The sequence below is a fragment of the Pteropus vampyrus genome, unplaced genomic scaffold (assembly GCF_000151845.1).
Source record: "Pteropus vampyrus isolate Shadow unplaced genomic scaffold, Pvam_2.0 Scaffold548, whole genome shotgun sequence".
Lineage (NCBI taxonomy): Eukaryota > Metazoa > Chordata > Mammalia > Chiroptera > Pteropodidae > Pteropus > Pteropus vampyrus.
Window position 1 is genome coordinate 953,664 of NW_011889329.1, and position 25,291 is coordinate 978,954.

Consider the following 25,291-nt stretch of genomic DNA (forward strand, 5'->3'; position numbering starts at 1 on the left):
GTGTTTTCAATTGGAAATACCAGTTAATCATTCTTGATATATAAAAAAGTAACTAACTTTATGTACTGACTTTGTGACGTGCAACCTTGCTATAGTTGCTTAATGGTTTGAGGAGAATTTTTTGTCAGTTCTCTGGGATTTCTACAGACAATCGCGTCATTTGTGAACAGTTTATTTCTTCCTTCCCAATCTGTTTATCTTTTATTTCTTTATTTTGTCTTATTACGTTGACTAGGACTTTAGTACAATGTTGAATAGAAGTGCAGTATACGAGGGTTCCCTTTTCTCCACATCCTCACCAATACTTGTTTTTTAATTTACTGATGCTAGCCATTCTGACAGGTATGAGGTGATATTTCATTGGTGTTTTAATTTGTATTCTCTGATGATTAGTGATCTTGAGCATCTTTTCATTTATTGGCCATTTTTATTTTCTCTTTGGAGAAATACCTATTCGGGTCTTCTGCCTATTTTTTAATTTGATTGTTTTTTCATTGTTGAATTGTATGAGTTCTTTATAAATTTTAGATTTTAACCACTTATAGGCAAATATCTTCTCCCATTCAGTAGGTTGTCGTCATTGTCATTGTCATCGTCGTCGTCATTGTCGTCGTCATCGTTGTCGTTGTCGTCATCGTTGTCGTTGTCGTCATCGTTGTCATCATTGTCATCGTCATCATCGTTGTTGTCATCGTCCTCCTCCTCCTCCTCCTCCTACCCCCTTTCCCCTTCTCCATCTTCCTCTTCCTCAATATTTTTTAAATTGAGTTGATCTTTTTCACGAACTAGCTTTTGGTTTTGTTGAATTTCTCTATTGATTATCTGTTTCCAGTTTCATTGATTTCCTCTCTATTTTTTATTATTTTTTTCTTGTGCTTGCTTTAGGTTTATATTGCTTTTCTTTCTCTGGTTTCCTTTGGTGGAATCTTAGATAATTAATTTGAAATATATATTTTTCTTTTTTTAATATATGCATTTAATGCTATAAATTTCCCTCTAAGCACTGCATTTCTTGCATCCCATCAGTTTTATTGTCATTTTCAGTTAGTTCAAAATATTTTTAAAATTTCTCTTAAGACTTCTTCATCCCATGTATTATGAAGATGTATGTTATTTAATTTGCCAATGATTGGATACTGTCTTGTTAACTTTCCGTTATTGATTTGTCATTTAAATCCATTGTGGTCTGAGAACATTCTTTGTATGATTTCTATGGTTTAAAATTTTTTTGGGGGGGTTATCTAGTTCATGTTTATTAGTCTGCATGGTGACTTAGATCTTCCTAAAATGGAGGGAACCGCTCAACCTCATCCACCTTACATAGAAATGTAAGTTTCCTTGTTTCAATGCCTGTTATTAAAAAAAAAAACAAATACCTTTTACAAATATGATTTAACACAATTTTTATTTCACTTTTTTTCCATTTCTTTATAAAAGTCATCTTCTTACTAGGGGCTCTCGCCCCTAGAGTTGGGGAGGGGGCTTATGCTTTAAAATTTCTTAAAGTGTACTTTATGGCCCAGAATATTTCAGGTGAGCTTAAGAGGAATATATATTCTACTATTGATGGATGAAGTGTCCTATAGATGTCAGTTAGATTTAGTTGATTGATGATGCTATTCAGTTCAACTATATCCTTACTAATTTTCTGCCTGATGTATTTGTTAGTTATTGATAGAGGGTGTTGATGTTTCCAACATAATTATGCATTTGGATACTTATCTTTATAATTCCATTAGTTTTTACCTCACATATTTTGATGCTCTGTTGTTAGGTGCATATGCATTAAGGCTTATGTCTTTTTGGAACATCAACCCTTCGATTATTATGTAATGACCCTTTTATCCCTGCTAATTTTCCTTCTTCCAAAGTGGGCTTCATCTGAAATGAATTTGGCTATTCCAGTGTTTTGTTAGTATTAGCATGTTATATCTTTCTCCATCACTTTATCTGTATCTTTATATTTAGGATGTGTTTCCTATAGACAGTCTGTAGTTAGGTCTTATTTTTATATTTATGCTGATAGTCTCTATCTTTTACTTTGTGTATTTAAACCATTCACATTTAAAGTGATTAGTGATGTAATTGGATTAACATCCACCATATTTGTAGCTACTTTAGATTTATTGCACTTATTCTTTGCTATAGTTATTTTTAATCGTCTCATTTTCTGCTTTCCCTGGTTTTAACTGAACATTTTGTGATTCCACTTTTTCTCCTCTCTTAGCATATCAATTATACTTTAAATTTTTTTTAGTGTTCCCCCTAAAGTTTGCAAAATGCTTTTGTAATTACTCTAAGTTCACTTACAAATAATACTATCTTGCTTCACCAGTAGTGCAGATACCTTATAATAGAGTATTCCTAATTTCTCCCTCCCATCCCTTATAACATTGCTATCATTCATTTTACTTTTCTATATGCTGTAATCAACAAATGCATTGTTGCTATTATTACTTTGAACAAAGTTGCCTATTAGATAAATTTCTTTAAAAAAGAAAAGACTTTATTTTACCTTTATTCTTTCTCTGATGCTCTTCCTTTATTTATGTAGATTCGATTTTCTGACCTATATAATTTCCCTGAAAAACTGCTTTTAACATTTTTCGGAATTGAAAAATTTCTTCCTTTTTTTGTCTGAGAAAGTCTATTTCATCTTTCCTTTTCAATGATAATTTTTCTGGAAACAATTCTAGATTGATGGTTTCTTTTCTTTGAACACTAAATATTTCATTTCTCTCTTATTTCTTGCATGATTTCTGACAAGATGTTCAATGTAATTCTTGTTGCATCCCACCAACAAGGGATATGGCATCTTACCTATAAAGGAACATCACACCTAAAACGAAACAAGGTGTCCCTTTATAGGTAAGATGGCTATTTCTTTCTCTAGCTTCTTAGATTTTTTTCTTCGTCTTTTGTTTTTTGCAGTTTGAATATGATATACCTAAGAGTAGATGTTTTGGTATTCAACCTGCTCATTATTCTCTGCACTTCCTTGACCTGTGGGTTGTGTCTATTATGAACTTTGTGAACTTTTTGGTCACTATTACATCAAATATTTCTTCTGCTCCATTCTTTCTTTCTAGAATTGCAATTATGTACAATTTACACCTTTTGAATTTTTCTCAAAGTTCTTGGGTATTTTTTTCAGTTTTTTGTTTTATTCTTCATTTCTCTCCCTATTTTGGTCTGACAAATTTCTATTGACATTTCTTTAAGCTCACTGATTCTTATCTTGCTTGTTTCCAGTATACCGATGAGCCCATGAAAGGCGTACTTCATTTCTGTGTGTGTTTTTGATTTCTAGCATTTACTTTTGACATTTGTTAGAATTTCCAGCTCTGTATTTATATTACCCACCTGTTCTAGTATGTTGTCCACTTATTTCGTTAGAGCCCTTGACATATAAATAATAGCTGTTTTAAATTCCCTGTTTGATATTCTAAAATCCATGCTGTATCTGAGTACGGTTCTGATCATTGTTTTGTCTCTTAAGACTTTTTCTTGCCTTTTAGAATAGCTTGTAATTGTTTGTTAAAAGCGGGACATGATATATTATTGGGTAATAGGAACTGAAGTTATTAGATTTCTAGCGTGAAGTTTTATGTTAATCTGACTAAGAGTTGGGCTATTTAATGTTTGCTGTAGCTGTAGGTGCCAGAGGCTTTAATTTCTTCTGGTGTCCTTGTTTTATTATTTTTTTTCTCACCTGTTGTTTTAGGGTTTCCCTAAGAACTCCTTCTTAAATAGGGTTTGTGGCTTTTTGATGGTAAGTCATGGGAGGAGAGGGAATAGACTATAATCTAATGATTTATCGTAGTCTTTTAGTGGGCCTCTGCCCTTGGACTGTGATCTTCATAAGTCTTTTTCAGCATTTTTTCACTTTAGGTGGGATGGAGAGGCTAGAGGGGGCTGGAGTTGTCTAATTGCCCTTCTCCTGGGTGTTAGGCTTTGGTAACGTTATGTTCCTGGGACAGGCAGTTGTTATGGAGAATGCTGATGGTGTATTTCTAAATTATTACTTTTCCCCTCCCCTGCTTGAAAAACAAAGAGAGTTTTCTTAGATCTTTACCATGATAACTTTGTTTTCTAGATGTGAATCCCATGTAACTATGGGGGACCGATAAGACTGGGGGCCATGAGTTTTTAACTCTCTAGCTAGTCTATATTCAGCCTCTTATCAATTTGTCAAAATTACCATTTATAACAGGTACCTCACACTCTCCCAGAAGCATGATCTTCACTCATTTCCTTCTACCTCCTCACCCAAACATGAAAGCCTGGCTTAAAGGCACTGAGGAATTTGTTGTTTTGTCTGACACCATGGAGAACTCATCCAATGGCAAAGGCTCGCTCAGGGAGCCTGCTTGCTCTCAACTGTCTTGGAGGAGCTGGTTCCAGAGAGCCCTCGCATTTTTCACCTAGTCCTTCAGGGGAAGATAGCAGACACTTGGAAATTGAAACCAAGATGCCATAAATACAGACCCATGAATGGTGATCAGGCCCCCTCTTCTGCCCCATGCCCCTCTTTTCTCAGGTTCTCTGTTACTAGTCTTAAAATAAATGTGGCACAACTGAAAAACATTACCACTTAAGTGTTCACACTAGTTAATGGCTTTAGCAGCTTCTGTTCCAGGTAAGTGGATTTCGGCCATGATTCTCTGTAATTTGTCTTCCCAGATTTCAGAATAGCAGTTTGCCCTGTGACCTGAATCCCCTAATGGGTCTAAGAAGCATCATTGATTTTAAGTTTGTTCAGCTGTTGTCCTGTTGTTTTTGAGGATGGGAATGATATCTTCCAAGCTCTTTATATGTTGGAGCCGGGACTAGAAACTCCCAGTGTCCAGTTTTCAAGGCTGAAATATGTTGTAGAATTAGCAAGGGCCTTGGTGTTACACTGACCTGTATTCGCATTCAGGCCCTAGCATTTAATTAGTGGTATTACCTTGTGTGGTTCATTTAACCTTTTTGAGTCTCAGTTTCCTCTTCAGTCAAATAAAAATAATTCCAAACATATATGGTTACGTTAAAGTTAAATGAGAGGACATAAGTGATCAAGTTTATCACAGATTCTGGCATGTATATTGCAGGTACCTCATAAATTTAGTTTTTTTTTTTTTTCCCGTTAAGATACCTATGCTTGAAAACAAGGGCTGTTTCAAGCCCAACTCATTGTTTAGCATTTATCCTAGGAATTAAAAAAATATTCTTATAAAGCGTTTGCTATTCTTACAATACTGAAAAAAACTGCCTTGACAAAAGTAATCTGCTTCTATAAGGACTATCTTATTTTTTTTTTATACCTACAGCACCTGGTCTTCCTAGGTGGTCTCCCATCCAAGTACTAACCAGGCCCGACCCTGCTTAGCTTCTGAGATCAGATAAGATCAGGCACGTTCAGGGTGGCATGGCCATAGACAGGGCTATCTTATTCTTAAGGGCTTGATGAGAACTCAGTGGTTCATTTACTTGTTTCCTCCAACCACAAATATATTCTATTTTTAAAAATATCTAGCCTTCTACTAAAAAGGCCCATGAAAACACACTTTTTTTCTGTCTAGGTCTGAATACAGAAACATCAGCAGCAAATACTAAGGACAGTCTTTTTGCTACAGTGATAAGCTCTATGTCCTGGGTGTGGAGTAGTAGAAGTTATTGAACCAATTAAAGAGAGAAAATAGGCTGATTGCACACTTTACATATCAAACCACATTTGGAGAATTGTATCCCTTTTTGAGTACCATTATTTAAGAAGAATGTTGACAACACTAGACTGTGTCCAAATATTGATTACCAGGATGGTATTGGGGGCATCTACAAATCTAGAAAACTTGTTATATTGGGATGTGTATTATTCAATTTATTAATTTATTTATCTGTATCATTTTATATTATAAAACAAAAATTAGAATATTTTCTGTTCAGGGTCAAATTTTTCATAATTGCTCTAATTTTACATTATTTTGATTTTTCCTGGACATAACTCTTTTGACTTCTCCCAGCAAAAAGACAGAAGAAAACCTCCCCTAGATTAAGGGTACATTTAGTTCCTATATGTCCCCAAGGAGCCTTTGTTTGACTGGTTATGGTTTGGTCTGTTGTCCTGTGATATAGAAGTAAGGAGATTGGGCACAACCCAGAGGTATGCTTAGTGGATTCTGAGCTGCAAACGTTGAAGCAGGGAGCACATGTGAGCTTGAAGTTAGATATGAACCCCTAACCCTTTCCTCTTGCAGTATGTGTTGTTGATATTCTTTCTGCAGAAAAGTTCATGAACTTTTGTAATTTTCTTTTTCTATTGCTCCAACAGTGTTAGTAACAGAAACTTTAAAAAAGGGTTATGGCAGTACAGTGTATGGAATTTCACTGTCATAGATCTTGCAAGCTAGAGAACAAATGCACTGTGCTAGAGATGAAATTTGCCTTATAGAGAATTTATTTTAGGGTAACTTAGAAGACTGAGATCTAAAGAGTGGCATCACAGCAGCAGTCTCCCTTCTCTTACCTCATGCTGCCCCAAGGCAAATGTAAAAGCATGACTGCTTTGTTGGTCTTTGGGCTGCAATTTCTCCTAATATATTTCCATTCATAGAGGAGAAGCCAATGGGAAAATAATGAGCTTAAAAATCACTTTCTACAAAGATTTTTGAAAATATATGTGTTGACTATAGGGTCAAGGGTAGGTAGATTGTAACCCCTGCTGGGAGTCACTAGTCTGAGTTGACTACTTCTACCTTGCAGTTGTATGACCCTGGGAAAGTACTTAAACTCTGCTGAATGTCAATTTCATCGTGTATAAAATGGGGATTGCAATACCAAATTCAGAAAGTTGTTGCCAAAAGTAGATATCATAATATACTTGGAAATGCTTTGTAAATGCTAAACCATACAGCTGGTGAGTACTTTTAAAACAAGGATGGTGTATCATTTATCTCCATCTACCCAGCACTTTTATAGACCTAGTACCTAGCACAGAGCCTAATATAATAATAAACGATTGCTAGCTGAAATTAAAATAAGTAGTTTTAAATATCCAAATTTCCAATGATTTTGAAGAATTCATTGGTCCTTTGTATTGGGCTAGATGATCTCTTGGCCTCATTAAACCTTTAGATCCAAGGATTCAGAATAAAGTAGCATATGTGGTTAAGACATTATCATAAGATAGATAAACTTTCTAGGAATTGCTTAATATTCTAAATAAAACAAAATAAACAAATGAACATATAGCAATAGATGGAAATGAAGATTAACTTTCTCAAGTAGGCTTGGAAGCCTAGTAGAATTGCACTGGCATCTGCTCAACTTTGCCGGGCATGTCATAAGCCCAAGGGAAGAATGTAGCAAGTGTGTTCTATCTTGTGAGGGATCTAGGGCAGATGGTAGTGGCACAACCTAGAGCTCATTTCTGCCACAGATGACTGAGATGCTGGACTAAGTGGTCCCAAGGAGCTGTTGGAGTACAGTCTCTCTAGTAGACTGAAAGTGGTAATTTGATTTTTCAAGGCTCATGAATTGGCATCATTTGGAGTACATCTGTCATGGACCTTTGCACTTTGGAAGGAAATGAAAGAAGATACTTAGTTAATTTTAAATGTCTCAGGAAACTTCATTATTTTTGTTTTTAAACTGTCTTATTTCTTTAAAACCCTATTATTGTGGTTGTTTTCTCTTCCCTCATATAAATGTGGAACATTGGTTATTTGGAATAATTTGTGTCTGGAGTATTTCAGTTTGAAGAATATGAGATGGTGATATTACTACTTTCTTTCTCAGACCAATGACACTAATAGGGTCTATGCCAGGGGATAGGGACAGCAGATGTAATCCTGAATTCGTAGTCTCTGTAGAGCAGGTGAGGCTTCCAAGCCATGTGGAAGCCAAACTTACCAAGGAAGCTTAGCAGTTATCATTCTAGATATCCAGCTTGCAAATACCAAGTGTTATTTTCAATATCAAATGTATAGATTAGTGCATAGATTATTTTTTTTCCATCCAGATACTCATTGAGGGGATAAATTTCATTTCCAGGTCTGGCAATCTGTCAGATAGTTCCCGTTAAAGTTATCTAGAGAAAATTTACCAAAAATGATTAAATTTGTGATAGCTTTTATTCTTGGCTAAGAACTTGCCTCTCCTCTAGGCTCAAATTGTTATGTGAGTTAATAATAACATGGTTTGTTGTCAAATATTTATCTCTGTCCAAAAACGAAATGTCTTGCAATACAATTTATTTTAAACTAAATAAATCAATGAGAGAAAGAAAAATAACTTCTCATTTAGTCTATTTTTAATCAGTATTTTCATGACATGCTGAAATGTTAACTGAATTGTGGTTTTTGTCATTTGAAATATAATTTGTGTGTTTAAGAATTTATGTGCATATCAGGGTTTGGACTTCATGTTCAGAAAGGAAAATTGATTTATAAGAGCAAAGAACTGAATGAGTAGAGGCAATGCCAGAAATGAATATGGGACCTTAATCACCACAGCAATAAAGAAATCGCAAATTCAGTTATACCGTGAATTTTCATGCTTTAATTTCTGGGCAATTCTCTATCTCTTATTTTACAGAGGCCTTTGAAATTGTTGTTCGCCATGCCAAGAACTACACCAATGCCATGTTCAAAAACAACTATCCGAGTCTGACCCCACAAGCTTTTGAATTTGTGAGTGAATTTTTCACTGACGTGTCTCTCTACATCCTGGGTTCTGACATCAACGTGGATGACATGGTGAATGAACTGTTTGATAGCCTGTTTCCAGTCATCTATACCCAGCTTATGAACCCAGGCCTGCCTGAGTCGGCCTTAGACATCAATGAGTGCCTCCGAGGGGCAAGGCGTGACCTGAAAGTATTTGGGAATTTCCCCAAGCTTATTATGACCCAGGTTTCCAAGTCACTGCAAGTTACTAGGATCTTCCTCCAGGCCCTGAATCTTGGAATCGAAGTGATCAACACAACTGATCATCTGAAGTTTAGTAAGGACTGTGGCCGAATGCTAACCAGAATGTGGTACTGCTCTTACTGCCAGGGACTGATGATGGTTAAGCCTTGTGGTGGCTACTGCAATGTGGTCATGCAAGGCTGTATGGCTGGTGTGGTGGAGATTGACAAGTACTGGAAAGAATACATTCTGTCTCTTGAAGAACTGGTGAATGGCATGTACAGAATCTATGACATGGAGAATGTACTACTTGGTCTCTTCTCAACGATCCATGATTCCATCCAATATGTCCAGAAGAATGGAGGAAAGCTGACCACTACCGTGAGTACCAATCTACAGTTTTCAGAGGAACTGGGTCCTATTGGGATGGGGTGGCTTGGCCAGTAGCAGGTTCTGATGGAGAGATGCGAGAAAGAGATCAGAGGATAGGAAGGGATGATAGAGGGATTGAATGACCTCCTAGAGTTAGGCAGCATTTTCGAGACTACAGGTTATGGAGTCATAATGCCTGGCTTTGAACTTTAGCTCCACCCACTTGCTTGCTGTGAGACCTTGGGTAAATCGTTTTATCTTTATGAGCCTCATATTTATGATTTATAAAAAAGGGGTAAAAAGAATATATTTTTCATAAGGAATAACATGTTAAAGCACTTAGCATGTGCCTGGTACATGGTAAGTCTTCAGTAAATATAAGCTATTATTACCATAATGTTGATTATCACAATCCTCAAACATCCCTGTGAGGTAGGAACTATTGTCTCCATTTTATAAATGAGGAAAGTGAAGCTCAGTGAAACTGTAACTTGCCCAAGGGCACCCAGCTATGGTTAGTGGAAGATCCATGATTCAGAAATTGATCGGCTCTTTCTTTAATTAGGTCATCACCAATTATTCTGATTCTGATTTAACGCTCATGCTCTTAATCATGTATATCACATTACCATTTTAAGCAGTGACTTCAAATGTAGGAGACTCAGCTAGAACTCCCTAATTAAACCTACACAAGAACATAAGCAAGGCAAAATGTCCATGTTTTCCAAGTTGTTTTTTTTTTTTTTATAGTCTTGATTATATGAGTCAACCTGATGGGGTTTGTGATGGCGGTAGGGCAGTTCTTTAAGTGAGGCAGCAGTTTTGCTTGGTTTCAGTCCAAAATTACTGGTTACATTATACCTGACAAGCTAGAGTACATACATTCATAATCACAGGAGGCACCCACTTTTCAATGAAGATAGAATACACAGCCAAGAGCTGCCCACCAGAACCCACTAAGGTGATGGTGACTGATTCCTGGATGCTGTCAGCTTCATAGAAGGAAGTGGCAGAATTATCTAATGCACTACCATTGTTGAGCTTCTACTACATTTCAGGTGCTCTGCTGGCCAGTTTGCATAATATTATTTCACAGTGATATAGGCGATAGGCCCTAATATTGTCCCCATTTTACACAAGAGGAAACAAAGCTTTGAGAAGTAAAATACCTTGCCCAAGATCTCGAAGCTGGTTAAGTGGAAGTGGGGGAAATTGGGTTTCATACCCAGGCTTGTTTGGCTTGGGTGACTCGTGCTCTTAGCTTCTATAGATTGTAACTGCTGTGTACTCTGAACCATTGCTTTTCCAGAAGATGAAAGGCAGATTGGGCTATTTAGCCTTGTCTTTAAATTCTGGAAGTACAAAATGATAAAGATAATTGGTTTCTTTGGTGAATTAAACTGGGAAGGAGGACAGAAATGATGCACCCCACAGCGTGGCTACTTATGGAGCTGCTCTAATTGCCCCATTCACAATGTTAGCTATTTAAAACACATTTGTTGAGAAAATATTTTATAGTAAAATGAATGGAAATATTCCATCTAGTGATATTGTTCTTCGATGGCTAATTATTCCCTTGACTGCTTTATAATTCCAGGCCAGATTCTGGGACCTCAAGCAAAAGTAAATCTTACAGAACTAGAAAAATGAAGTCAGTGCATTCATTAACCTTACATTGATTGAGGGCTAACTATGTGTCAGACACAAAACAAAGAGTGCCAGGGGTGTGGAATTATCATCAATAAGAGGAAAAATGAGAAGACAACATTAAAGAGTGTTTAAAGGTTGCCTCTGATATTACTCACTTGACAACGACATAATTAATTTGGAAAACAAGTATTCTTCTATAGTGTTTTTAAACACACACACGCACACACACACACACACACACAAATAGGGTGGGAAGCTGATAAGGGATTAAGTGCACAGTTTTGATTGGGTTCTAGACAAAAAAATTTATTTAGTAAACTTTTATTAAGCATCTGCTTTGTGTATGACACTTCACTAGGTGCTGGGTATTTAGAGTTACCCAGAGTATAGTTCTTGAGTCTTGAAAAGGTCAGTCTAGTTGACTGACAAACATGGAACTGAATAAATTTACCATAGTGAACATTTCACTGTAATGCGAATTTTGGATGGGCCATGAGAGATTGGTTAGTTCAATCCCATTGATTTACAAATAAATAAATAAAGTTCAAGGAGGCTTATCCAAAGTTAGATGATTGATAAAAAGAGCCAGAATCAAAGGTCTTCTGCTGCTGCAATCTAGCTAGGGCTCTTTCTATCATACTGGTCTGTCTCCCATTAGACCCTCCCAGACTTTCACTCTAAAAGCTCCATTTAGATTTCGCAAAGACACCGCAACCTTAAATTCGATAGCTGTTCCAGGGTGTCACACCTGCTCTATTTTAGGTGCACATGTGCACATTGTGTGTGTGTGTGTGTGTGTGTGTGTGTGCACGCGTGTGCATACACATAGAGGGAGTGCATTTCATGTCATTATCATTCAGGAACAAAGGCCTTGGCTGTCAAGAGGTGCTTGGTGATGCAGTCCCTTTCTGTTTTGGCCATTAAGGGCTTGATTGCTCCCAGCTCCCAGCTAGTTATGAGAGCATGAAGTCTGCCTTCCTCAGGGAATGCCTCAACTAGAACAGAAAGTATATGTAAACTCTACCTTGTAACTGTTTTATGACCCCCCAACTCTAAGTAATATATACCAAATGGTGAGGGTGGGTAAATCATTGGCCAGGTGTGATCCAGCCCATATTCTGTATAGGTCAGAAAGAGGGTGGGCCATTTATGAGGATGAGGGGAAGTGAGGGCTGGGTGGACTGCAGAACTCTGTTCATGTTAACAAACCCACAGAGTGCCCCAAAACAAAAGATGATTTAAAACTGAAGCCTTAATGAGATTTTGCTGTAACACCCTCACTTCTCTGTTGTGATAAAATATAAAATCTTGCCAGTCAGTCCTACTTGAAGTTAAGTTGTGGTGCTTTTTCTGAGCTCTCTTGGGACCGCCTTTTAGCTAGCTATAAGCTGTGCTATGAGGTCTGCCATACAGAGACTTTGCCTAGTCATTTTGGTGGTTACCATGTACCCCAGATTATGAAGGACATTTTGGTCTTCTAAGCAAATGGGGTACTGTTAATGTTTTATAAGTATGGCCTGTTAGTGCTTTAGTTTCCCTATGATAGTTTTCAGTTCTTCAGACTAGCAAGTGAAAGCATGCAAACAAATGTTGAGGCATGGTCACTGGCAGCACTCCTGGAAGCGGGTAAGCTTTCAGTTCCCAAACTTGGCTCACCATCACAATCATCTGGGAAACTTGTTAAACAGAATCCTGGAGTCCACCCTGAGGATTTTCATACCATAGATCTGTGGAGAGGCCAGAGAATTTGTCATTTAAGAAGTGCCCCGTTTGCCTTGGAAGCAAATCCAGTCACCTTGTTTGGAAAATAAGGTAAAGCCCAGAGGTTGGAAGTGAATGACAGTTAATGGCAAAGCTAGGACCTCAGATTCTTCATCTATAAAATAAGGTTGCTTTACAGGATTAAATGAAAAGTGATAGGCTCGATGTACCTGGCCAGAGTTTGAGACACACGGTAGGTACTCGCCAAACTCCAGTCTAGTAATCTTATTACATTTTTCTAAGTGCCAATGGACGATGAGTTTTTCTTAAATTTATGTTTAAGTACCAAGATGTTTAATGTTACTCTAGTCCAAAGAAGTGAATAAAAATAGTGTATGAGAATATATGTGCATGAGTGTGTGCATGCGTGCATATGTGTGTTTTGTGGGGTGGGGTGGAGAAGAGAGGAGAGAGGAGAGAAGATAGGGAGAAGAAGAAGAGAAGGAGAAAAAATTTGTGCTGAAAAGTCCATGAAAGTTATTAGTGATGGGACTGGAAATTGATACATCTTGACTCTTCATCTACATTTGTGAACTGAGTTAAATATCTTGGCCCCGAGTAAGTATCAAGTAGGTCTTTAACAGTATTTGGGTGGGAATACCACTGTTAAATTTATCAGCACATTATCGAATTCCACACCTTATACCTTGAAGCAAATATAAATATGTACAATTTTCAATACATATTTTTCAACATTGTCGTTACACCATACTCAAATTATTGAATGCCACAATCTTCTTTTTCAAATGCAACTGTTTTTATTCTGAAACCATTTTGATCGTCATTACCATATACCTGTGTATGGATTATATGCATAACCATTGTACATTTCACATTAGAATTCATCTACTGATTAAATGAGTAATAATCAACATGTTAGATATTTATTGCTCTCCCAGAAAGTTTCTCAAAACTTTCAAGGATGATTTCATTTACTTTCTTTACCTCCAAAGTAATTGCTCACATGTCCTCACATTGCTATTTGCACCTTTAATTTTCCATTTCTACTCATGTATTTTCTTTATTGATTCATTTCAGAATTTCTCAGTGTTGGTGCTTCCTCTCCCACAATTTTATTACTTCAGCTTGTTATATGCTTCACTGAATGTTGTGCAAAATTGCAACCTTTTCCACCACCACTATTTCACCCTTTCTTTCCTCATTGTGATCTTTATTTTAGCACTGTCTGAAATAGGATTCATTTCAGGAAGCATTTATTCAACACCTAATTGTAGAAACACTATGATAGATGTTGGGGTCACAGTTAGTGGCTGGAATGGTGACTATGACTCTGTTGAGGTCACTCAACTAGCAGGTTGCAGAGCTAAGATTCAAAGCTGGATCTGTTTGACTCCAAGGCTCATGCTTTAACCATTACTCTATACTGTTCTTTCAAATAGTTCCACTCTCCCTTTACCAGAATCTTTATTCTCCAAACATGGGCTAAGTAGGTTTTTTATTATCTTATTTAATATCCTGTATTACTCTGTACTGTTTTTCCAGCTGCACAATCAGTTTTTGAATTCATTCTTCCTCCTTGGAGACTTTTGCTATAGTATTTCCCAATGAAGTACTAAAAAGCATGAGATTTTTAGGCTTCATAACATTTAAAGGCACACGGTAATTTCTAGGAGAAGAAGAAATGTTTGTGTAGGTGATGGAAGACCCAGTCACACAGTGAAATGACGTTGCCTAGAAACTGTATAAGCAGTAACAGTGGTGAGGAATAGGATATCTTCCAGTTGCAACATTTGGAATCTGCCCATTGAACCAACAGATAGTTTTTAGTGCATTTGCCTTTGCTTCTAGACCTTAACAGTACATCTAGGTCTCCATTACGGTGTTTCCTTAGTAGTTAACGTTGCCTATTGAGAACGCTAACATACTCTGATATCAAGTACATCCATTTCCTTTGCTAGAATTTCTGAAGAAATCTTCAGTGAAGTCAGTATTTATTTATGTGTGCTAGGAAGCTCTGGGGAAAATTCTCTGTTGATCCTCAATAATAATTCACTATAAAATCCTTATATTTTGCTGTCTGTGTGAGTGACTGTAACTCATCAGAATTTCCAAGATTAGCCTTACTTCCCTCTCCGCTTTTGAAGGCTGAGGTTATTTCTCAGGTGTCAGAATGTCAGTGTTTTTCTTCTCATGCTATCAGTTTGGACTTTCATTTTTTTAGTCTCAGATAGAGATACCTTTTCTGAATTCATATAAGCTGTTTTCAGTACCAAGTAATTTCAAGTGATAAAAACAAGTAAATGGCTCACTACTCAATTAATATCTGCAGGTCAGCATTTAGAACTGTGGTAAGCGACTTCATTTGCATGACAACTATTTCTGGAAAGGCAAAAATGTTTACAGGTTGCCATCCTTTTTTCATTCACAATAAACATAGCTTTAGTGCTTCCCATGGGGAAAAATATATAGTTTTTAAACATACATTACCTATTTATTTAAGAGAAGAATACAAATAAAAAAATCAGCACCACTTTTAGGAACTAAATGTTCATTTCAGGGCAAGCTTCAAGAAGTTGCCACACAAGAGAAGCTTTTTTTATATACATATATATGTATATATAGTCATATTAGGAAATTAGGTAGGCTTTTCATGAATCTAGAATTACTTACCTTTGCCTTTGCAAGAAATAGCAGTGTGATTACCAGTTGTTTTATATGTTCTGAATCTTTAGAAATAAGTTTTTCCTCCTTTTCGTGGTGTGCGGATTGATATGGCAGGAACATGTTTTCAAGAGCTGTGAAAAGTCTGAAGTTTGTATGCTAATTGCAAGCTAACAGGTTAACCAGCCACATTTTCATGGATGCTGGTTAAAGACACCAGATTACTGGCTCAGAGATGAAGGGCAGTTTATTTCTCACAACAACAAGAATAGCCAGAGTATCAGCATTTGTACCAGATCCCTGAGCTCCAATTCCCATGGGGTAAGGCAGAAAGGGCCAGATGACTCCTGCACACTCAGTGAGTTGCACAACAGGAGAGGAGCCTTGTGCTTAGGAAATTCAAATCTTTTATAATTGGGGTATGTCTGCCTGCTATTTTCTCTGTCTTCTAAGGCTGTTCACTATGCAAAGATAATTGAATAAAGATAGTCTGGGAAAAAAAAGTGCCTCTGTTTATAGGACATGCAGAAACATGAGACCCATGGAAAATTGTCTTGCAACACATGATCCCCCAACCTTTGATGACTACAAGAACCCCTCAAGTTCCTAATGCTTTTGGAGTACCATGCAAGGAAATTTGAAGTTCATAAAGATGCTTAACTCAGTCCTGAATTCTTGGCTGAAAGGCAGGGCTACATGCCACGTGTTGGATGGTAACAGAATGCACATCCAAAGACAGAACAATAGTAATTTTCTCCACTCTTCAGAGAATACTTGAAAAAGAAAGTATGAAGAGGGCACCTGACTGTTGCCTCTGGTTAGGAGCAAACCCTGCTCCTTTGGGCCTCCTTCTACTACTCTATTGCTTTCTTACTTGATCTCTAAGCTATCGTTCCCTTACTTGCTTGTTCAGGCTCCGGGGTTGGGAATTTGTATTGCTAAGTGGCTTGACCAAGTGAGGTTTTCTATTTTATTGCACTTCTAAAGTGATACATGTGATAATCACAGAGCAGTAAGCAGATGCTTATCCATGTCTGCTGGGAGTGATTTGGAGGACTGATTTGTCCTCAGAGTATATTCAGAAAGGTTAGAAAGTCAGGAATATCCTGCCAAATGGTCAAAGTCCAATAAGGCATTCCCATGACCTGATAGTCTGAGAATCCGTGTGCTCCTGGGTCGACAATAAGGAAGTCGAAAATACCTTTTTTATATTGGGTAGCCAGGGAATCAGAGCACAAAGTGAAAGCAGCCCCTACCTGGTGAGGGCAGAAAAGCCCCTGAATACTTGCAAAACCTAAAATGCCTCAGGAAACATGGAGTCATGTACGCAGTTTGATTCCTCTGTGATTCCTTTTTCCCACTTGGAATTAGGTTACTCTTGGCAACTGTAATGCTACATCATTCATTCACAATAGTGCCACAGGTAACTTTGGCCCACTAACCTCTTATGCCTATGCATTTTGCTATCTTGCTCAGGTATCTGGCAGAAAATGCTTCCTACTTCGACTCTTTCTTAAAAAGCAACTGCTCACTCCCACCTGAAAGATTGAAAACATATTTTGAATATCACAGAAGAATTTTTAAATGAAGTTACACTGTGATACACTAATTTCCTCAAGGGAGGAGGTGGTTATAATGTTTGCTGTAATAAAGAATTTCACAAAAGAATATGAGAAAATTTGGGGCAGATATCTTCCAGCATGTTGCAGCCATTGTAGGATGAAATACAAACTGTAATTACCAGCAGCCACAACTTTCTGAGTGCTGCTGGTAGTGGGCACTATACTAGGTCTCACAGTTTACTGTTCCTTTCCACGTTGAGGTGGGTGGTGGCTGTTAATAAGGAAAGACAAATAACCTTTGTTTTGGTTAAAATACAGACTTCTTAATGTCATTTAAAAATGTCCCTTTGGGGTTTGGGGTTCAGAATGCACCAGACTTCTTAAAAGCAATACCGGAATGGACACGAGGGACCTTATTGGGGTGTGAAAATGTTCTAAAACTGGTTTGTAGTGATGGTTGTTGCACACCTTAGTAAATTTAGTAGAAATTGTTAAATTGTACACTTGAAATGAGTGAATTGTAGGAATCCAAAAATACCTCAATAACATTGTAAAAAAAAATTACAAAAAAAAACAACCCAGTGGAGTTAATATATAAAGCATTTCAAATATAACAATGTATAAGCATATTATAAAACAGCTAGTAAACCAATACATGTATAAATACATATCATTCAAATAAATTACTGTATAAAGTAAAACAAAAACCAATAAAAACAGTGCTGGAATCTAGGAGATAAAATTGTCTCTTTGGGAAGTGCATGACTCAAGAAACCTGCTTTCACATTTCATACTGGGGGTGGAGAATTGGGGGGAGTGTTGATGCCTTCTCATTACCCAATTCAAATCTTTTCCGAAGAATATTCAGAAAGTGAATTAATTTTTCCTTTTTTCATTCCACTCAGAATGCCTAAAACAGATAAAGTAGGAAATGGAGTCATTATATTTGGGTGCTGTCTATTATCATTTACTGACTGAGAGTCTATCTAAGCCTTTCTGCTTTTTGCAGATAATTAATTTTGTTCCTAAATATAGGAAAGAATGATTGTAATCAGTATGTTTGTACTTTCAGCCACAAATAGAGCCCATCAAAGATATGCAGTACAAATAAATCTCATAAAATATGCAGCCCAAGTACTACTTGAATTTAATTTGCTATCTTTCTTTTTTTCAAAGAAAAATATCATATGTATGATTTTTAAAAGTCATTCTTGGCATTCTTATAGAGTTAATAGATGAACCTCTCTTTTTCTAACTCAACTTATGCTATTAATTAGTTTTATCATTAAATCTCATGAAGTAGAACGGGAGACTTTGATTTGGCATGAAAATCAACTTGTTAACATACATAAAATTCTGTATTCTAATATGGGGTTCTCTTTATGCTTCTAGAAAATTACAAATGATCAGTTTGAGGCTCAGGTTCATGGGATGAAACCTGAGAGTATTTGCGAAGGAATTTCTCTCAACTCTTTTGAAAGACATTTGTCCTTTCTTTCTAATTGCCCAGCCCCACCTCTGACTAACCCCTCCTCTAAGCCTGGCCCTTCTTCAAAATTGTACCTTACTCAGTATCTTATTCATTCAGGCCCTGTACTTGGTTTAAAATGATGATGATTAATCATGGTTCAGTCATCATAAGAAGCCCATTTCTGCTTCTAGTTCTCTAATATGTTCCCTCTTCTGAGAAACAAATTTACTTCACTTAGCATATTATATATTGCCAGAAAACTCTTCAAAAAGGGTTATCAGGGATGGAGATCTCAGTCACTGTGACTCAGTTGTAGGGGAGAAATGTTTGTGTAGATAGGACATTTTGGTGCTTCTGAAATCACCTGCTGTGGAAATTACACAGTGGAAATAACATCAGTCTAGAAATCAGAATATTGACATTGGGTCTTTGCCTTGTGCTGCCAGGGAATAGGCACCTTAGAAAAGTAACTTAATCAGTGCAATGAAGAAGATAATGATTTTGAGAGTGATTATTTATTAAGTATTTGCTATGTTCCACACCCAGTTCTAAGCTCTTTACACTCTTTTAATGTTTTAGGTAATCTTGATAAGGAGAGGATTATCATTAGTATCATTTTCTAGGTTAAAGAACTGAGGTAGAAAGACTTGGAAGTAGGTGCCAGCTTCAAGGCCACTTCTGCTGCTCTCTCCTGCAGGGTAATTTATTGCTCAGGGCCAGACCCAGTCTTAGAATGTGTGGGCAGAGCCTGGCTCCCTCTGCAGGTGGAGGCAAGCTAATTTAGCTGGTAAGAATGAGGCAGAATGGAAGCCAGGACCATGCTAAGTGTCTTTCATTCCTGCCTGCTCTCTCAGTTACTATTCCTGTTTCCTACATGTGGCCTTGAGAATTACGTGGAAACTTCCTCAGCTTTTCTTCTCTGCTTTTGCTTATATTTGTATAAATCTTAATTAGATTTTTCTAAATCTGATTGGAGCTTAAATTTCCCTAAGGATCAAGACCTATTTCAATTACTTTTTTTAAGAAATCCATTCTTGATGAGCTCAGATTTAAAAGATATTTTAGGGGGTGGAGGAGGAGGGGGGAGGTAGATTGGGTAAAGGGGGTCAAATATAGGGGGATAGGGGGAGGGTAAAGTGGGTAAAGGGGATCAAATACATGGTAACTGAAGGAAACTGGACTTTGGGTAGTAAACACACAATAAAATATACAGATGTCAAATTATAATGTACACCTGAAAATTATATAATTGTATTAATCAATGTTACCCCCAATAAACTTAAAAAAAGATATATTAAAAGATATATGGCACCTCCATTTTTTTCCCTTTCATATCATAAATCAAAAGAATGGTGAAATACCAAGCTCTGTGACTTTCTTATTATGCATTAAACCCTGTCATGCTCTCTTTCCAAACATGGAAAGAGTTCTGTGGTTACTGAATTTCTGATTTACTCAATTGTCCCATTCCCCTTAACAAATTCTTGATGTAAAATTAATGAGTTTGTTGACTGTAACAACCTTCTGGCACATTTTTTTAAAAAAAATTACGAACATTTTAAATCATCTTTTAGCAGTCTCTTTATAAGTTTTCTAGATATATAGTACTCTAGACAAAAGAAGAAACTAAATTAGTGTCCTCACTCTGATTAAAAATAAAGTAATAATTGTGATAAATTGGCATACTCAATCTTGACAGATAGAAGCTATAGAATATATGTTAAATTTCTTTTCAGTATGAAAAGAATGCTAACAAGCCCCAAATCACAGAGGGTGAAAGAATACACACTGTTGGAAATATTTCCCTCTCATATCTGTGTTTATCAAGTTTTAAGGTTGGTTTCCTCCCCTACCATTTCTTCTGAATCTGTAATCCATTGATTTTTAAAAAATGCATGACTCAAACTGCTCTTCTGTGAAAAACCCCATTCAGAATTGTCTCAGCTCTGGTTATTGTTGACCAAAGACTCTTCGAGATACCAGGAATAATAAATTACAACAAACATTAATTTTTAATAGCACCACAGAAAATTTTAAGAGCAAAGCTTTCAAGATTGAAAGGTGAGTCAATACCCTGCATGGGAATGGGTCAGCTTGGTGCTGTAAGGAGCAGAGGAAGAAAAGGTTGTATGATGTTGTAGGAAGAACGAGCCTCAGGAGTTTGGATGTGACTCTCTGCTCAGCCATTTCTTATCTTACTGATGTTGGGCATAGTGTAAAATCTCCCTGAACCTAAGTTGCTTCATCTATAGAATGGGGATAAAACACCAGCCTTTTAAACTGCTATGAAAATTAGCAATAATGCCTAGCTCACAGTAGCACTATAAAGTCTGACAAAATGACCTTTTCTTGCTAGGTCTTCCCTCACTTGGGGATGTTCATCTTTGGGGTCCTCTCATTAGCTTCAACATCACTGATAAATATTTACTGAGCTCCTATGACAAATGCCCTATGTCAGGAACTGGCAACACAAATATCAGGAAGCTGTTTCAAGGAACTAAACCAGTTGGGTTGCAGCAGAATTTTTAGATTATTTTCCTAATGTTAGGATGGTGTTTCAGGTGAGGCTGCTTTTCCAGATACTCCATACTTTTCCTAAGGACTCGAAGTTCCTTAGTGTGTGTTCCTTGGTGTGTCTTTGAACAAGTTTATTACGCCTGTCTGGCTGTAAGGCCTTTGCATCCATTTGCTCAACTCTTGTCACTAATAACCAAGAGGATCAATCATGATCCCCCAAGATGTTCAGGTGAATTGATTCCTAGCCAGACAGACCAAGTTGAACACACAAGTTTTCTAGCTGTTCACAGTGGTTTTCACAGAAGACTCATGAATAAAGGACAGTGTGATAAATCTAGATTCCTGATGGGAATCGTTAGCATTCATCTTCTTTTTCTTGGGTTAAGTGCTAACTTCCTTGGGAGTAGAGGAAAAACTCAAGCTGTGTTTATGGCTTCTTTGTTTTAGAGTATATATCGTGCAGTATAATGCTAAATTGCTTTTTAGGGTACCACTGTTAAATGATGATTAAATTTAGGTTGGCGTAAAAATGAATAAATAGCTATTACATATCTTTGGTATAATGTAACAATATCCTCTCATTTTAGATATTATCCTTTTATTAAATTCCTAAATTTTCTGTCTGTTCTTATCGATCCTGCCCATTGAGTCTCTTCCCCCTTTATAATGAATGGCAACTATCTTTTTGATTCTCGGGATTTGGGTTATCACTCTATTTCTTTTGATGGAAGGAGAGGGAGAACGCAATGGGGAAGGAAGTAAAGGGAGTTTTAAAGAAGTAAAAGGAAGATGGGAAGTAAATTAGACCATTTGAAAATGACTTTTTGTAGTTATGTGCCCTCTGCAGTAATTACTTAATATAATCATTGCCCTACTCATGCTAGCACAATACAAACAAGTCACAAATTCTAGATTTTAAAATTATAGAAAATACGGTATGTCTCAACTATGACTTATTTGCCATTTTTTTTAAAATCATCATGTTTAGTGTATTAAACTACCATTCTCTTCTCCTTATCCCCTAGTATACAATGTGTTACATAGACTAAGTGTTTAATTCTTCTCTTAAATCAAGCTAAAGGGAAATGGAGTTCGTTCTTGGAGCACTGAGGAGCCATCAATAGTATGGAAAGTATGAATCTCCACCAAAAATCAGAAGTATAAGAGTACATCTTGTATTATTTTTTTTGCTTTCTTTTTTAAAATAATAGTCTATTTTTAGAGTACTTTTAGGTTCATAGCAAAATTGAGCAGAAAGTACAGAAACTTTCCATATACGTCTTGTCCCCACACATCTAGAGCCTCCCCCACTATCAACATCTAGAACCAGAGTGGTTCGTTGTTACAATCAATGAATCTACATTGATACATCATTATTGTCCAAAGTCCATAATTTACATTAGGGTTCACTCTTGATGTGGTGTATTCTGTGGGTTTGGACAAATATATAGTGATATATATCTTCCATTATAGTATCATACAAAATAATTTCACAGCCCTAAAACTCCCCTGTGTTCTGCCTATTCATCCCTTTCTCTCTCTTAACCTCTAGCAACCACTGACTTTTTTGGTCTCCATGGTTTTGCCTTTTACAGAAAGTCAAATAATTGGAATCATACAGTATATAGCCTTCTCAGATTGGCTTCTTTCACTCAGTGATATGCACTTAAGGTTCCTCCAGGTCTGTTCATGGTTTCATAGCTCATTTCTTTTTAGTGCTGAATAATATCCCATTGAGTATCTTTTATTTTTTAATTAATTTAATTTCAAGTTCAAATCCTTGTTCCCATTGGTTAGTGGTAAATTCTACCTCATTACATTTTTTTTTTGTAAAAACAGCTTTACTGAGATATAATTCACATAGAATATATTCACCAATTTACCTATTTAAGTTATAAAAATCAGTGATTTTTAATAAAATCATGGAGTTAGGCAACCATCACCAAAATCAATATTAGAACAATTTTATTTCAAAAGAAACTGTATCAATTAGCTTTCACTCTTCATTCCCCTCCCCCACCACCCCAGCAACCACTAAACTACTTTCTGTCTCTGTGGATTTGCCTGTCTGGACATTTCATATAAATGGAATCATATAATATACAGCCTTTTATGTCTGGCTTTTCATTTAACATAATGTTTCAAGGTTTATCCATGTCGTGGCATATATCACTACTTCATTCCTTTTTATAGCTGAATAATATTCCATTGTATCAATATACCACATTTTGTTTATCCATTATCAGTTGACGAATATTTGAGTTGTTTCCATTTGTTGGTTAGTATGCATAGTGCTGCTAAACATCTGTACACGAGTCTTTATGTGGATATGTTTTCATTTATATTGGGAATATACCTAGAAGTGGGATTGTGGGCCATTAGTAACTCTATGTATAACCTTTTGAGGAACTGTCAAACAATTTTCCAAAGCAACTGAGCCATTTTATTTTCTCACCAGCAATGTATGAGAGTTCCAGTTTCTCCACATCCACACCAACAACTGTCTTTTATCATAGCCATCCTAGTGGGTTTAAAGTACTATCTCATTGCAGTTTCAAATTGTGTTTCCTAATGGCTAATGATGTTGGGTAATTTTCATGTGCTTATTGGCCAGATGTATGTCTTCTTTGATGAAAGTTTTGTTGAAATCCCTGTCCAATTTTTTAATTGGATTATTTGTCATTTCATTATAGAATTATAAGAATTTTTTATATATTCTTGGTACTAGACCCTTATAAAATATACAGTTAGCAAATATTTTCTTCCATACTGTGGAATCTTTTCACTTTACTTATAATGTCCTTTAAAACACAAAAGTTTATGATTTTGATGAAGTTCAATTTATCTATTTTTGTGCATACATCATATCTGAAAAAGCATCGCCTAATCCAAAGTCATGAAGATTTATATCTATGGTTTCTTCTAAGAATATTACAGGTTTAGCTCTTACATATAGGCCTACAATCCATTTTAAGTTAATTTTCTATATTTGGTGGAAAATAGAGGTACACCTATCCTTTTGTATGTGAATATTCAGTTGTCCCAGCCCATTTTTTGAAAATACTATTTTTTTCCCATTGAATGGTCTTGGCACCTTTGTCAAAAATCAATTGACTATAAACATATGCGTTGAATCTCCAGTGCCATGTTGAAGAGAAATGGCAAGAATGGACATTTCTTTTTCCTAATCTTAGAGGAAAAGCCTTCGATATTTCCCAGTTAAGTATAGTGTTAGCTATGGGTTTTTTATAAATGCTCTTTATTAGGTTGAGGAAATTCCCTTGTATTCCTAGGTTGTCGATTGTTTTTATTATCAAAGTATGTTAGATTTTATCAAATTTGTGTTCTGCATCTAATGCGTATGTCCTTTATTCTAAATAATAGTGATAATAATAATAGTGATAATAATAATAATAACATTGATACCAGATGTTAAACCACCCTTGCATTGCTAAATTAATAAATCTCACTTGGTCATGGAGTATTATCTTTCTTATGTGTTTCTGGATTCAGTTTGCTAGTATTTTGTTAAGGATTTTTGTATTTATCTTCATAGGAGATTATTGGTCTGTAGTTTTCTTATAGTCTTTGTCTGGTTTTAGTATCATGATAATACTAGTCTCACAGAATGAGTTGAAATGTGTTCCCTCTTTTTCTGTTTTTTGGAAGATTTTGGTAAGATTGGCATTAATTCGTCTTTAAATGTTCGGTAGTATTTGCTGGTAAGGCCATCTGGTTCTGGGCTTTTCTTTGTGAGAAGATTTAAATTGCTAATTCAGTCTTTATTTGTTATAAATTTGTTCAGATTTTCTATTTCTTCTTGAGTCAATTTTGGCAGTTTTGTCATTTTAGGAATTTGTCCATTTTATCTACGTTACACAATTTGTTGGCATATAATTTTTCTTAGTATTTCCTTAAAACCCTTTTTATTTATGTAAGGCCAATAATAATATCCCCTTTTACATTCCTGATTATAGTAATTTGAGTCTTCTTTTTTTCTTGGTTAGTCTAACTAAAGGTATATCACTCTTGTTCTTTTCACAAAACTAACTTCTGATTTTGTTGATTTTTCTCTGTTTTTCTAGTCTTGATTTCATTAATCTCTGCTCTAATTTACTCTTTTATTCTTTCTTCTTGGTTTAGCTTTAATGTGCTCTTCTTTTTCCAGGGTTATAAGGTGACAGTTTAGGTTATTGATCTGAGATACTTCCTATTTTCTCAAAATAACTGTTTACCAAGTATTAATTTCCCTCTGTGTACTACTTTAGCTGCATCCCATATGTGTTGGTATAATATGTTTCATTTTATTAATCTCAAAGTATTTTATTATATTGTTTGTGATTTCTTGTTTGATACTTTTATACTAAAGTATTAGAGATAACGTATTTACCAGTGTATTGTTTAATTTCTACATATATAGTTATTTGGGTGTATGTGGTTTAATT

The 25,291-nt window shown here is 36.1% G+C and overlaps 1 protein-coding gene and 1 non-coding gene across 2 annotated transcripts in view; one reads left to right on the forward strand and one right to left on the reverse strand.

Annotated features, from left to right (window-relative positions):
- The window catches only part of GPC3 (glypican 3), a 438,722-nt gene that overhangs the window by 220,929 nt on the left and 192,502 nt on the right, over positions 1 to 25,291 (forward strand). Inside the window, exon 3 of the mRNA XM_011383864.2 lies at positions 8,578 to 9,272. Within this exon, the coding sequence (XP_011382166.1) occupies positions 8,578 to 9,272 (695 nt within the window). The remainder of the gene's footprint in view (positions 1 to 8,577; positions 9,273 to 25,291) is intronic.
- Positions 5,304 to 5,422, reverse strand: LOC111733314. Its single transcript, XR_002777936.1, has one exon. It is a non-coding gene; the product is annotated as a 5S ribosomal RNA (ribosomal RNA).